The sequence below is a fragment of the Rhincodon typus genome, chromosome 5, assembly GCF_021869965.1.
Source record: "Rhincodon typus isolate 14 chromosome 5, sRhiTyp1.1, whole genome shotgun sequence".
NCBI classification, from domain to species: Eukaryota; Metazoa; Chordata; class Chondrichthyes; order Orectolobiformes; family Rhincodontidae; genus Rhincodon; species Rhincodon typus.
In genome coordinates, this window is record NC_063336.1 from 110982015 (window position 1) to 110994680 (window position 12666).

Here is a 12666-nt window from a genome sequence, read left to right on the forward strand (position 1 = left end):
CAGCATCTGTGGGGAGAAATCAGAGTTAATGTTTCGGGTCAAGTGACTCTTCTTCGGACCCATTCTGAGGAAGGGTCACTTGGCCCGAAACGTTAAGTCTGATTTCTCTTCACAGATGCTGCCAGACCTGCTGAACTTTTCCAGCGGTTTCTGTTTTTTTTTCCTGATTTACGGCATCCGCAGTTCTTTCAGTTTCCCTTTCTTAACAATCTGGTTCCTCTGTCACTTGCTTATCTTGTCCAAACTCACCACTTATTGGTTTCCATAATGCAGTTCTTCTTGTCTGGATTCAAATTCCATCCCATCCGAAATCTCTAACACAAGCCTGCTTCCTGCTTTTTAAATATAGCCATCTCACATTGTACCTTTTACTTTCAAAATCCTTGGGATAATTTCCATTCCAGATTGTGACTTACTTAAAATCTCAGTCTCTGTTCCATGGGAAATGGGGTGGGGTGCTCGGTGTTATTATCATCACCTTGTGAACAATGTCATAAGCTTACTGCTGCCTGTTTTAAATCCTCCCTGATACAAGGAAGTTGGAGGTCTCTATTCTAGAGTAGTGACCAGGTCAGCATGTAGATCCTCAATTAAGTATTGAAAAGAATGAAGAAGACTAGTGGTTCCTGATCCAAACTCCATACCCTAGCTACTTACTCCATCTGTCCCGCTGGCAGCAATCTGAGATCAATGTTTGTTCATCTTGGTGCGACATTTCATCCTGAGATGAGCTCCAACCTCAATCACTAACCTCTGTAGCATCAAATGACTTTGTCCCTGTCAGGATTTGTCTGCTGCTCATTCTCTCATTTGTGCCTGTGTTATCTGCAGACTCAACTATTCCGATGTACTTTTGACTGGTTTTACTATCCGTAAACTTGACCATCCAAAACCTTTCTGCTACCTCCCAACAAGTCCTATGTCTCTATCACCCACAATACTTTAGAACTTTCCTTTGTTTTAAATCACCCCCACAGCATGGTCCCTCTCTGTCTCCATAATCATTTTCAGGCCCACTCACCTCTGAGGTATCTCTGCTACTCATATTTTGGCCTCTTGTGAGTTCCCAGTGTTAGTCACTCCACTGCTGATGGATGTACCTTCAACTTTCTAGGTCCCAAGCTCTGGGAATCCTCCCTAGACCTCTGTGTCTAATGACCTCACTTTCCTCTTTAAGACATTTCTTAAAACCTACTTCTTTGATCAAAAGTTTGACCATTTGGCCTAATATTTCCTCATGTTGTCCAGAACCATATTTTGCTTTATAAGCTTCTGTGAAGTGCCTTGGGAAATTTCAGTAGGCTGACAGCGCTATACAAATATAAATTGTTGTTATTGTTGTTGCCTTCAGAAGGCGCTTTGAATAGGCAAAATATGCACTTTTACAAGCAGAAGTGATTGAATACTAACTGGTCTGAATGACCTTATGAAAGTCTGCATGCTTTCACAGAACTCTTTAAATATTAAAAATAATTCAATGCAAACATTTGAAACCAAATAAAAATTTGTAATCAAAACTACCTGTTAAACAATCTACGATCTGGGACAGATATGTTTATTTTAGCAGCATTTCTGCTGGTACTCACTTTGGAATAAATTTTACTGGGATATTCTCGGAGAACTATACCTGATTAGTTGTATCTCTTCTTGCAGTGTTTCCACGTACCATACTCAACTCTTACTATGTTCCTGAGCAGTGACCAGTCGGAGAGAGATAGTGCAACTGCCTTCCGTAAGTTAAGTTCTTCTGGCAGAATTTCCAGTAAAATCAATTAAATTTAAATTTAATTTGGGAATGTTGAATAGATCTACTCAGATTGTCAGTTGATTCTTTACAAGATTACAATGTGGTTTATACTTGCTTACTATATTAATGCAAAACATCAGTACTTTGTTTGTGACTCGATGAGTAATAACTTCAGGAGAAATGTTTCATTTCTTGAACTGTAGAAAACAAATCCTGTAAGTTAACACTTAAGGTTTTGCATTGTACTTACCTTATGTCAGACAATGCTGATGCTTCCAAAGTTCTGAGGAAGGGTCACCGGACCTGAAACATTAACTCCAATTTTTTTCTTCACAGATGCTGCCAGACCTGCTGAGCTTTTCCAGCAACTTCTGTTTTTCTTCCAATGTCTTAATTTGGAATCGATTGTTTCAGATTTAATGTACTGTTTCAAGGAAGACGCTTGTACAAGAAAATTGAATAGATGGAAAGATAAATTGTTATAATTATTGTTATAATGAAGGCAAGTGGCCTCGCTAAGTTATTTAAATCAACAACCTGCTTCCCATCTCTGTTAAAACTGGAATTGAGGGAATTACGGATTGCTTAGGTTCCAGTTTAGATTTGTTAGCATCCCTTCTGAACAAATTGCTTGTGAGGACTTAAAATTGTACTTTCTCTCCAGCCCCCTTTTTAACTCTGTGTTCAATCTTACTAGAAATCTGCAAAGTGCCATTTTTGTTGGGTTTTGAGGAGGGATTCTATCTGAGGCCTAGCAAGCTTTTTTGTGCTGTTGAACCAAACTCACCTCATTACCTTGGTACCATGTTGCTATGGCACAACAATCATCTGCTGCTAGCCTGATTCTCCCATTTATCACAACTCAAAATATTGCTGGGATATCTCCGGATCTGTGGCGCTCGTGATGTTGTGGTAGTGCCCCTATCTCTGAGCTAGGAGGCCCAGCTTCAAGTCCCACCTGCTTCAGAGGTGTGTAATAACATCCCAGAACAGGTTGATTAGAAAATAAATGTCCTGGGATCTTCTGGTGCCATCTTTAAAAGGCCATAGTCTACACAGTCAGACTCTGGCAGTCTGGAGCAGCCCTGTAATGGTTTGAGACATTTTGTGGCATACCTGAGGAAATGGGCACCTTGCTTTGTTGACAGAGACCTAGACATCCTGGTGGATGGGATGGTGCCAAGGAGAGACGTGTTGTTTCCACAGGACCAGCAGAGTAGAGCATGTCACCAGACCCTGTCTGCCTTCTGCAGATATAAACATCTGGAGGAACATCCAGCAGTGCCACAACTCTGCTCTGCCAGGCTAAGTGCCACCATGTTCTCTTTGTTGCCTCTAACACAATCTACTTTTGCCAGTGCACCCACCTCTCACCAAGGATCATGTTCCACCGCTCTCACTATCGCCAGCGACATCTTCCCTCACTCACTCCACCAGCCCCACCCCAACATACCCCCACCCCACACACAACACCCCCAAAACACACGCACAGACACACACACAAACGCGTACACAATCACCCAATCACACGCACATGTGCGCGCGCACACACACGTGCACACACATGCACACACATGCACACACACACATACCCACTCATACATGCATACACACACACACACACACAGATACCCACTCATACATGCGCGCGCGCGCGCACACACACACACACACTCACACACACTCACACACACAGACATACGCACGTACAGACACACACCTTATAAACCCTTCTCCAACTTCTCCCTTGCTGTGGGCACCTCTAGATTACCCCCTATCCACATGAGCACTAACAGCTGTGCCACCCATTTCATCTGATCTAATCTCTCCCTTTGTCTCATTCCAGAAGAAAACAGCTCATTATAGAGCCGAAAGAAGGCTGAAAGGGTGGGCTGTGCCTGATCTTGCACCCCCCCACTCCCCCTCTCCACCCCATTTTGACTCTCCTGGTGAGGACCAGGACTCATGCTGTAGAGATGCAGAAACATCCATATCTTGGCAAATGAGTAAGAAGCATTGTCCTCTGTTATGCTACTATCCCATCATCCCCCAACGTGAACGAGCTCTAAACATGACAAAATCTCAACCCCTTGGTTGCGCCATATCCTCTGTTTTATCTCCTGAAGACACAAGCAGCAAGACCATAGTCTCTGGTGCAGCACCACGAGACATTCCCCCGTCTCCAGCTCTGAGCAAGATGCCACAGACCACCCGCTTCATCCTCCACCAGCTCAGATATTGACAATCTCGCGGTGGGATGGGGGGTGCAGGGGGGAGGGGAGGGTACGTTGGACAGATTAGAATTGATTGCACCTCCTGGTGAGTACACCACTGCCACATCTATAAGGGTGGCCAAGGAAGAAATGCCACCAGGTTGCTGGCACTCAGAGCATTGTCAGAGACCGGGCACCTGCTCAGCCCCAGGCAGGAGAGGAGCCTGCTGCGTTGGCAGTTCCGAACCTTATCGACATCAACAAGCAAACATGGGGAGCAGCAGTCAGGTTTGTCAGGGATACTGAACAACCTGACCCAAAGGCTGCAGGACTGCCATTGCGAGTTTCCTGCCTCAGGAATGCCAGGGTCTGTCTGCCTCCATGGACAGGTTGGAGAACACATTCAGAGACTGCCGGACGGACCCAAGTTTTTGAGTTATAAGGTGAGGCTGAATAGGTTGCGACTTTGTTCACTGGAGCGTAGGAGGTTGAGGGATGGTCTTTTAGAGGTTCATAAAATTGTGAGAGGCATAGATACGGTGAATAGCAAAGGTCTTTTCCCAGGATGGGGGAGTTCAAAACCAGGGGCCATATTTTTAATGTGAGAGGAGAAAGATTTAAAAGGGACCTGAAGGGCAACTTTTTCACACTGAGCGTGGTTCGTATGTGGAATGAAGTGCCAGAGGAATTGATAGGTGCAGGTTTGGACAGGAACATGAATAGGAAAGGTTTAGAGGGATGTGAGCCAAACACAGGAAAGTGGGACTAGTTTACTTTGGGAAACTTGGTTGGTGTTTGGATGAGATGGACCGAAAGGTCAGTTTCCATGCTGTACGACTCTACGACCTGCTGAACATCAATGGCGAAGTGACAGCAGGAAACAAAGAACCCTGATCTCAGTCCAGGTGCTCATTGCTCACAAAGAAACAGGATGCTGCCAGTCATTTGGAGCAACAACACTGAGGAGGTCTCCCAGAAGTTTCCTATCAGGACCTGCCAGAGAGGTGGCCAGGCCTTCTGCTTTCAACCTGACTGCAACTTTCAAGCTGAAGAGGGTAAAGCTGCCTCTGGGCAGGATGCACTCAGTGTGTCTGCATCCTCCAAACACTAATACCCCCGTGGTCACCTGCCCAAAACTCCAAGGCCAACAAACTCCACCATTGGATAGCCTCCCCGCAACACCAGCTGTGGATCCTGGGTCTGTAATTAGATGTAGTGGAGGGAAAGGAAGAAGAAAACATTCTGACTCCACGTAGGTGACACTTTATGCTGAAGACATTGTCAAACTGTAAACCGATGTTCACTTTTCATCAGCAGGTGTGTGACCGAATGTCAGTTTAGCTACAACTACAGAATGAAGGTACGTAACCAAGCCATCCTCAGCATCACATAATGTTCCAACTCTCTCTGAATGATAGCTATCCTGCCCCAAGTAGCTGCCTGGCCTCGTCCAAGCCCCTGGACTAGTATCAGAAGCTGCCCTTGAATGTTCTCCCTGACTGAATATTGTCTCCCCTGACCCGGCCAAAGACGACTCCCCTCAGACTTTGAGAGATGGGAGCTTGTTTGAAGTGTGTGCGGTGTGGTTTGTTGTGGATGTGTTGGTGGACGGTAAAGTTGTAGCATTAACATAGTCCAGTGCTGTACAGCAACAGGCCCACCCATCAGTCAGGACTGATCACTGCTGATAACCACGACCTCCTGGCTTTGTGTCTGCTCAGTGGCAAGGCACGACAGAAGTACGGTCATCCTGTCCATTTTGACTGACGCAGAAAAGGGCAAAGCAGAAAGACGACGAGTATCCACACAGGAGCAAAGTGAGTGAACGCTAAGAGAGAAAATGAGGACCCTGACATTGCAGCCTGAACCAATCAGGAAATGGATATTTGCCCCTGCGCATAGGGTATGACAATGATGGAGGTTTCGTCAATCCAAAGTCCAGCAGATCAGGGATGGGCCATGATGCAGTGAGGCTGGTATGTAATTGATGCCAATCTCCATGGGGTGGAGGGGGGGGGGTTGGGAGGTGGGCAGGGATGTATGGGGAGTGGTCACTGCCCATGGAGCGAGATGTTCTGGCTACGGTCCAAGATGGAGACCCAGAGGAGCGAGCAATGAGCCGGAGTTACTACGTAGCCACTCTGATTTTCATAATGAGAACTCTCTGCTCTCTTTACACCTACAACTGTGTTGTCAAATTCCAAACGAACGCCATCTACAAGTTCGCTGATGACACCACCATAGTGGGACGGATATCTAACAACGACAAGTCAAAATACAGAAGGGAGATAAAGAGCTTGGTGACATGGTGCAATGAAAACAATCTGTCTCTCAACATCGACAAAACTAAAGAATGGATCATTAACATCAGAATGAAAGGAGGAGAACACGTCCCCATCTACATCAATAGAACTGAGGTTGAGAGAGTGAAGATCATCAAGTTCCTCAGAGTGACGATAACCGATGACCTGTCCTGGACTTCCAACGTAGATGCAACAGTCAAGAAGGCACAACAATGACTCTTCTTCCTCAGGGCAGCTCAGGAAATTCGGCATGTCCGTAAGGTCCCTCACCAAGTTCTACAGATGTACCATTGAAAGCATAATGGCCTGGTATAGCAACTGCTCTGCCCAGGACCATAAGAAACTACAGAAGGTGGTGTGCACAGCCCAGACCATCACAGAATCCAACCTTCCATCCATGGACGGTATTTACATGGCTCGCTGCCGCAGAAAGGCGGCCAACATCATCAAAGACCCCTCCCACCCTGTTAATGATCTCCTACAACCTCTTCCATCAGGCAGAAGATCCAGAAGCCTGAACACAAGCACAAGCAGGTTCAGGACAGCTTCTTTCCAGACTGTTGAATGGATTCTAGCCTCAAATAATGTAACCTCTATACCTCTAAGTCTTTTTGATCTGTACATTTTTTGCTTGCTGTGATTTTCCTGTACCGCTCGTAAACAAAGTTTTTCACTCTATTTTGGTACATGTGACAATAAATCAATCAATCAAACAGTCAATTAATCAATCTAGATGTTTGGTTTCTCTCTGACATGTAGGAGAATAGCATATCAATGAGGCAAGCTTAGGTAAAAATAAGTCTCTCGCCGCTCACTAAACAGATTCTCATCTTGCCTTGCAAACCTTAACTGTACAATTCGACTTTATTTTCTTGAAGCTGAAAATCTAATGTTACTGAGTTTGCTATGTTTTCCCAACTAACCCACCAATGGTCACGTTATTCAGGGACTGGGAAAATTCCACCCAATATTCCAGATATTCCGATGGCCAGACAGTCATTGGAGCAGAATGGCCTTGAGTCATGCACCAGGATCATGCAGAGTCCCTGACACTGCAGACTCCATGGGAAATGGCCAGGAAGTTGAAACTTCCAATGGAAAATTCCATCGCATCTGAAGCCCCTTGTAAACTTTGGAGGTGCCGACTCGGTAAAATTAATGTTTATCCAGGCAAGTTAGTAAATTAAGTACATACTCTAACTCCTTGTTAACTCTTCCCATTCACTACTGTTCCCCCAACTATATCTCTTGAATCCCTTACACTGCCCAGACCCCTGATTATCATACCCCGAACAGATTCCACCCCACTTTGCTAGCTGGAGTTCCCCGACCCAAATCTCCCCATCTGTATTAAGTACTCATTCACTTATGTGGCACCCTGGAATACCACCCATCCCAACCCAACTCACCCACCTGCCTGACACCCTGACCTCCTGGCACACAACCAACCTCACCCACTTGCTATCCACCTGGAATCCCACTTCCATTTCGCACTACTCTCTCACCCACTTGGCATCCTAAACTCTTAACCAGCTGCCACCCTAACCCCACACTTCCCTCAGTAACTCTGTCAAAGTAACAGGATATGTGGCTGGTCATATACATCACAGAATACAGTACATTGACTTCTTCAAAGGAGGCACTACACCAGTTCCCTTCGCTGGTGGATTCAGTATTTCCTAGACATAACGCCTCTTTCCAGGAATCTCCATCACCTAGAACATCTAAAAGTAAGTGCAAAATCTTGAACCAAATCAGGATTGGTTCTGAGGAAGGGTCACCAGACCCAAAACATTAACTCTGATTTCTCTTCACAGATGCTGCCAGACCTGCTGAGCTTTTCCAGCAACTTCTGTTTGTGTTCCAGGATTGGAAACAAGGTTTCCTGGTTGGAATATCTGGGGCAATATGTTAATCTGTTTCTGTCGTTAATATTGTGTGAACTCTGTAGTCGTCAAAAAAATTCACCTCCATTGGAGAAATAGTTGCTTGACAGTAAACTTATTCTATTAAATTGTTGGCTTGTCGGCGCATGAACTGGCAATACCACATTTCATTGTGATGATAAAATGGGACTTTACTTTTATTTTCATCTTTGCCTCAACAGGTATGACAATGGAAGCCTTTGGAACAGTGGTTGGAGTTGCTGTTGAGGGACAGATTGTAGCAGAGAATCATGTCTCCCATCATTGCTTTCAACATAACATGTCATCATATTTCGTTGTTAACTCCACAGGTATAAGCAAATTGTTCAATGGCAACATTAGTAATCAGCAGACACCAGAGTCACTCTCTCACATGGTAAGCACTTTACTCTAGAATTCCAGATCATTTAGTGGTGAATTGATATGAGATGGTGGACATGCAATTTGCACCTCAAGTGACTGATTGCTGAGTAATAAAGTTGCTCTGAGAGCCTGGTGTCAGGTATGTGATTGATCTATCCCAGCTAGCAGAGTTTGTTTTCAGTTACCAGTGACAGGCATATTTTGCCCACTCACATAATTTAAAAATTCTCCTGTCTACACTATCCCATTGTTCTTTGTTTCTTCTGCAAACTTGGATACGTAGCTGGCACATCGGTGTGTTCACCAGGTCATTCCTAAAGGTCATATTGTCACCTGGGGATGGTAGTGCCAGCCATGTAACGAACTCTTCTCTACATCACAGGCTCATGGGTTCATGTCCCACTCTAGGACTCAATAGAAAAATAATTAAGGCTAGCATTGCAATGTAGGACTGAGCAAATGCTACATGAAACTTAAACTCCCTGTCTGCCTGCTTAGTAAAAGATCTCATGGCAATACTTTGAAGAAGAACACAGGAGTTATCGCCCAAAGAGATAGTAAGAACTGCTGATGCTGGAGTCTCAGATAACACAGGGTGGAGCTGGAGGAACACAGCAGGCCAGGCAGTGTCAGAGGTGCAGGAAAGCTGACGTTTCGGGTCAGGACCCTTCTTCAGAAATGGGGGAGTGGGAAGGGAGCTCTGAAGTATATAGAGAGAGGAGGGGTGGGGCTGGGGAAGATAGGTGGGATGGTGATAGATGAGTGCAGGTAGGGAGTGCTGGGGGTTGGTCAGTGAGGTCCAAGGGGCGGATAGGTAGGAGAGAAGATGGACAGGTTGTGTCAGGTCAAGGAGGTAGGGATGAGAGGGAGGGTTGGTCATGGAATGAGGCCGGGGGTGGGGCGATTTTGAAACTAGTAAAGTCTACATTGAGACCATTGGGTTGTAGGCTCTTGAGGCGGAATATGAGGTGCTGCTCCTCCAGTTTGCGGGTGGCGTTTTTGTGACACTAGAGGAGCTATCTCCCAAGGCCTGGCAATGTTCATCCCTTTATCGACATTGAAGAAATGGGTTATCTGGTTACTGATAAATCCTTTGCTAAACCATTTTCTGGAAACCTGAGTGCAGTAAATCCATCAGTTCATCTTTATCTGTTGTTTGTTACTCAAAGCACTCCAATATATTAACCCAATATGATTCCTCTTTCACTAAACCATGTTGACTCTGCCTGATTGAAGACAGTTTTCTAAACGCCCTGCTGTAACCTGCTATAATAGATTCTAGCACTTACATGTCATAGATTTTAGGCTAGAGGCAAAAAAACCTGCAGATGCTGGAATCCAAGGTAGACAAACAGGAGGCTGGAAGAACACAGCAAGCCAGGCAGCATCTGGAGGAAAGGAGAAGTCAACATTTCAGGTATTACCCTTCTTCAGGATTTTAGGCTAACTGGCCTGTAGTTTCCCATTATCAGTCTGTGTCCTTTCTCAAATAGAAGTCATATTCTCTATTTTCCAAACAGATGGGACCTTTCCAGAATTTAAGAATGTTTGAAAAATTAAAACCAATGCACTCACTATCTCAAAGCCACTGCTTTTAGTACCCAAAATAATATTGATCAGGGCCAAGAAACTTGTCAGATTTTAGTTCATTGTTATCTTTCCCTGGTGAATGTGATTGTTTTAAGTTCCTCAGTCAGAATCTCAAAATAGTTATGGTGCAGAAGGAGACCATTTGGTCCATTGTGTCTATACTAGCTCTCCAAATGAGCACTCTATTTTACTTTCTGATTAACAATTAGTTCTGTGATGTTATTTGTATTCTCTACGATGAATGTTATCATAAAATCTCTGCTTAATTCATCTGCCATCTTTCTATTTCCCAATAATAATTTCCCAAACACTCTCGAGAGGACCAATATGCATTTTACTTACTCTTTACCTTTTTTAAATACCTGTAGAAACTCTTACTTTTTGGTTTTATATTTCCAGCTAGCTTTCTCTCATAATTTAACTTTTCCTTTCTTACTAAACCTATAATTATTGGTTGTTCTTTATATTCTAACCAATTTTCAGATCTACCACTTATCTTTAGGGAGCCATATGTTTATCTTTAATTTGCTTTCATCCCAGCTGACGGTATTACAAGTCAGATGACAGAGTCAACTCGTTCTTAATAAATCAAAAGTTTTTCTCTTTCTGTTCTAGGTGTCAATCACTGCACATGTACAAAAGAAGCTGCTAATGTACTTTTGACAAAAAAACCCAAAGGCTCATTGCTAAAGAAAAATATGAATAATATTACATTTTTCAATTACCATTTGAAGCTGTCTTACTGCCCATATCAGGAAAGAATATACAACCACTCTCTCCCACAAATAACCTTTCACACACCTGCACTCAATAAAGAGATATCCCTGTTTAAATATAGAGCTAACACACTGTGGAGCTGGAGGAACACAGCAGGCCAGGCAGCATTAGAAGGGCAGGAAAGTTGACATTTCGGGTTGGGACCGTTCTTCAGAGCTGTGTTCCTGCAGGCCAGGCAGCATTAGAAGAGCAGGAAAGTTGTCGTCCCGGGTTGGGACCCTTCTTCAGAGCTGTGTTCCTTCAGCTCCACACTGTATTACCTTTGACTCCAGCATCTGCAGTTCTTGCTATCTCCCTGTCTAAATACCCTTGTTCAGCTGGCATATTTGTAATCAGCTTCTTTTTGGCAAATTTCAGCACTACTTTGTGCTTTCTTTTTTGGTTAATGGCTCTTCCTGAGACTCTTAGACAATTTGCTAAGTCAGATCACTTATTATTGTCTGAGAATTAGAGCCAGACCATTCAGAAGAAATGTTAGGAAGCACTTCTACACACAAAGAGTTGTAGATGTTTGGAACTCTCTTCCACAAATGACAATGGATCCAGCATCAGCTATTTATTTTAAATCTGAGATAGAATAATTTTATTAAGCAAAGGTATTAAGGGATATGGGCCAAAGGCGGGAGTTAGGCCACAGATCAGCCATGATCATATTGAATGGTGGAACAGGCTCAAGGGCTGAATGGCCTACTGCTGTTCCTATGTTCACATTGTTAGACATGGGTTTCTTAAACTCATGTCTTCAACAGTCATGTAGGATGTTTTATCCTGTCTGACACAGCTACAGCTTTCTGCTTTTGATATATTCTTCTAAGCAATTCAGGACATCTCTTGCCTAATTCTCTGTGCTAACAACAGCACCTCTGCTAAGGACCTCTGCTCTCTGAAAGAACCAGTTTCAGTATAACTATACCTGCTCCTGGACTCCTGTCTCTTCTCTTCCTACATCATAAACTCCAATCAGCAAATACCTTCTTGAAGAGCTTGCTTATCATGTGCTATATTTCTTGAAAATACTGTTTTTAGCTTACTGTTAAAGTAGACTTTTTGGCCTCTTAAAACTGAAAACTGTCTTCCTCCATCTTATAACCTCAGTCTCCCGATAATAATGTATTATGATGCACTTGTCCACAGAAAAGAAATTAAAACATTTTAGTTCTTCACAGGACTGAAAATTAAAACTCATATTTTCTCCATCTTGTAACCTAAGTTTTCAAGTAACATATTATGAACCTTCATCACAAATTTCTTTAGTTAACTATGGATGGTGTGTTCTTCCCTTAGAGTCCCTTATTTTCCCTGTCTCACTGGAATGTTTCTTCTTTGTGACTTCTGAATTATCTCCCTGAAGATCTGCCACTGTATCTCTGCTGACCTATCACTTGAACTAATTTACGTGTTCACTTGACCAGCTCCTCATGCCATCATAATTGCTGCCTATTTATGTTTTAACCACCTGTGTTCAGTTTAACCTTCTTTAGTAACTTGGATATTTAATCCCTGGAGGATTTTAAGTCAAAGCAGTTCATTCAGCATTGTTTGAAACAATGGAGTCATTTCTAATTTTGGGTGGAAGTCAATGGAAATTATAATCATGGACAAATGTATAATAGCTATTTGATCTGATATTACCCATTTTAAATCACCATCTGAAATAAAATTACCCTTGACGTGTTTCAGGTGGATGTTAGAAAATGTAAATAGTTTATAAATTCCATGTTTCTCATGAACAAAAACAAAGTTGCTGG

At 43.5% G+C, this 12666-nt stretch overlaps 2 protein-coding genes across 2 annotated transcripts in view; one reads left to right on the plus strand and one right to left on the minus strand.

Moving 5' to 3' along the window:
• Positions 1–12666, minus strand: part of fkbp1b (FKBP prolyl isomerase 1B) — a 249948-nt gene that overhangs the window by 166649 nt on the left and 70633 nt on the right. The window lies entirely within an intron of this gene.
• LOC109918852 (sodium-dependent lysophosphatidylcholine symporter 1-like) overlaps positions 1–12666 on the plus strand; it is a 73228-nt gene that overhangs the window by 32370 nt on the left and 28192 nt on the right. The window contains exons 2-4 of the mRNA XM_048597119.1: positions 1654–1732; positions 8371–8564; positions 10757–10794. Of these exons, the coding sequence (XP_048453076.1) occupies positions 1654–1732; positions 8371–8564; positions 10757–10794 (311 nt within the window). The remainder of the gene's footprint in view (positions 1–1653; positions 1733–8370; positions 8565–10756; positions 10795–12666) is intronic.